General features: G+C 32.7%; 1 protein-coding gene across 1 annotated transcript in view; it reads left to right on the top strand.

Annotated features, from left to right (window-relative positions):
* The first annotated feature begins 436 nt into the window (after window positions 1-436).
* The window catches only part of LOC107853495 (uncharacterized oxidoreductase At4g09670), a 6434-nt gene continuing 3798 nt past the window's right edge, over window positions 437-3072 (top strand). The window contains exon 1 of the mRNA XM_016698484.2: window positions 437-1337. Coding sequence (XP_016553970.2) covers window positions 873-1337 — 465 coding nt within the window. The 5' untranslated portion in view covers window positions 437-872. The remainder of the gene's footprint in view (window positions 1338-3072) is intronic.

The following is a 3072-nucleotide window of genomic DNA, read 5'->3' as shown; positions in this document are numbered from 1 at the left end:
GATTGATTATCTGTTGGTTTTGTGGCAGGAACTGTATTGTGTTGTTTCGAACAAATTACTCATCTGTTGCAACAGGTGACTAATCTAGTTCAACAAATGTCTCCTCTTTTGCAACAGATAAGAGATAGATATTTGTGTGACTATAAGTAATTTCATTAAGAATAAAATAAATATTTTAAAATTAAATATTAGTAAAGATATAAATGTATAAACTAGCTAAAAAAGAAAGATGAATCATATATTAAATTGACATCGAGAGGATACTATTCTAAAATTACCGGCATGTGATTTTCTTTCGACATTTTCAACCGTCCAAGCTGGATATTGTCATCGTGGGTTATTTTATTTTTATCCGTTCAAATATAAATAGGCCAAATACTTTCTATTTTTAATCAATTCATATTTAATTTGATCTGACCATTTGTCTCGCTAAACGAGATCAGATCGAGATTCTTTTCTGCATATCTCACTTTGAGATTTTCTTACTATGGTAACATGTTTCGCTGCAAATTTGGGATCTAACTGCTTCATTATTTTAGGGAAACAGATCACTTCTATATGATCTAGTGAAAAATAATTTATTAATTAATTAGTTTTTATGCAAAAACTATCAACAACGGAAAGGATTTTATTAAAAATGAATCTCCCCGGTAGAGTCAAATAAACTGTTGTGAGAATTAATTATTTGAAGATTGTTATTCCAAACTCATAATTTTATCATAACTAAATGTACTTTAAAAGCTCCATGCACTAGTTTAGTTTCCTATAAATATCACTGGTCCCCTTCATCAGTTAACTCGTCGATCGGTCCTTGGAATAAAATAGGCATCCCTTTTATAACTTTGAGAATTAAGCAAGAAAAGAAAAGCACAATGTCAGATTCATCGCCCGTACGTTTCGGCATATTAGGTTGCGCTAACATAGCGCGTAAAGCATCACGCGCCATCGCGCTTGCTCCAAACGCCGTTATCTCCGCCGTCGGCAGCCGTAGCTTTGAAAAAGCAACGGCGTTTGCAAAGGAAAACGGGTATCCGTCAACGACGAAGATTTACGGGAGTTATGAGGCCGTTCTGGATGATCCGGAAGTGGATGCCGTCTACGTTCCTCTACCGACGAGCCTGCATGTGAAGTGGGCTGCGTTGGCGGCGCAGAAGAAGAAGCACGTTTTATTGGAGAAGCCGGTTGCGTTGAACGTGAAGGAGCTGGATGTGATACTGGAAGAGTGTGAATCTAATGGAGTGCAGTTCATGGATGCTACTATGTGGATGCATCATCCTCGTACTGCTAAAATGAAAGAGTTCCTCTCCGATTCTCAGCGTTTTGGACACCTCAAATCGGTACATCTTCTCATTTACTTCATCAATCAGTTTCTAAATACTTGTCCTGTCATTCTTACTAAAAACAAAAAATAGACGGTACACCATACTTGTCATTTTTTAAAAAATAATCAACGTAGTTTTTTGTTTTGCGCTAACAAAAACCTCATATTGATAGTTGAAAAGATTGAAAAGCTACATATATCTTAATATTATGAGACCTTTTGGTGAAAATTTGTACGAATTTGATCCAAAATGGAGAATATCGTTCAGTACATAGGTTAGTAGATCTAACCAAGCATGTGAAATACGACATTGACTCAAGAAAATCCTTAAAAGAAAAGTCAGTCCCTATTCCTTATAACTTCTAGGCCTTCTATATCTAAGCAAACTGAAACTACAAAGCAAATAAAATTGAGAATAGTTAAGAGACAACCATTCTTCTTTGAACTTCACCCAAGAGTTTTTCTTTCAAGCCTATTTTTCTCATTTAGACTTTTTAAAGTGTTGCAACTGAATCAGCTCTTGATGCAATAGAATATGAGTTCTTGATGTAAACGTAATCATAGTTGCCTAACTATCCGCCGTAGTTGAATCACAATAAAGAAAGATAGTAGCATAGGATAGAGTAGATTTGACGATATGCCACAAGGTTACCCATGTAAAAAAAATGTGGGCTGCCACAAGGCTATTCATGTAAAAACAATTTGGGCAGACTAAACCCACATTTATCCTTAGTTATAAATATGAAATGTCTTTATCCTTAATCATAAATATGAAATATGGTACAAAAATAAATATGAAATGTAGTACAAAAGAGAAAAGTAGTAATACTAAATTCAAACGAATATAAATAAAGATAATCTAATCAAATTACTTTCTCGTTAATGTTTTTCTTAAGAGTGAAAAATAAAACATGACAAGTATTCAAGAACGAATGTAATATCTTCTTAAGTACTTTTTATTTGTGTACTAATCTGAAAAATTGTATTGTATCTTTTCAACCCTTGCTGGTGCTACCTTTGCTTGACTTGAACTCACAATGTTGGGTTTCACTACTAGAACTCAAAATGTTAGGATTTCACTACTTGAACTCAAAATGTTAGGATTGAAAGTGAAGATTGTTTAACATGAGCAATCATGTTGTCCTGTATTTTGTTTTGTTGGACATCAATTTAAAAAGACTATAGGAGCCCCCAAAAGATGGGGTCCAAATTCTATAGTTGCTTGTCCTTAATTTAATTTGTGAAATTATATCGAATATGTTGTTTTTATTATTTAATTTAATAAATAATGAGATAAAAAAAATAAAAAAATCATGAAAAGGTTAAGGATTTTTGGGGTAATTAGGTGGATTGATTTGGTTGGAGGAGAGACGAAATTACTAGGCTGAAAGAGAGACGCTCTTGGAAGATGGGTTTCACATTTTAGAATTAGCTAAAGGCAGTTTCACAAATATTCCCTTTGAACCATATTACTTGTCAGCATTACTTGTCAGCATTTTTTATTTATAGACAAATATTTAAAATTGTTCCAAAAATTTACTTGAACCACTCAATTAAGGCTTGTACTTATAAGACACCTCAAATGCTAAAATTGGTACCAATCAGACACAAAATGTTGATTTGACAAGGAGAGTGTATTACACTCTCCTTGGGCGCGTAAATAGTAGAATAAATAATATTTTATTTTTTAATAAAAAATTATATTTTAAATTATTTTATTAATATAATTTTTAATTATTATATTTTCTTAA

This window comes from Capsicum annuum, chromosome 4 (genome assembly GCF_002878395.1).
Source record: "Capsicum annuum cultivar UCD-10X-F1 chromosome 4, UCD10Xv1.1, whole genome shotgun sequence".
Classification (NCBI taxonomy): domain Eukaryota; kingdom Viridiplantae; phylum Streptophyta; class Magnoliopsida; order Solanales; family Solanaceae; genus Capsicum; species Capsicum annuum.
Note: the sequence above shows the minus strand (reverse complement) of the source record. Positions and strands in the feature narration are given on the sequence as shown.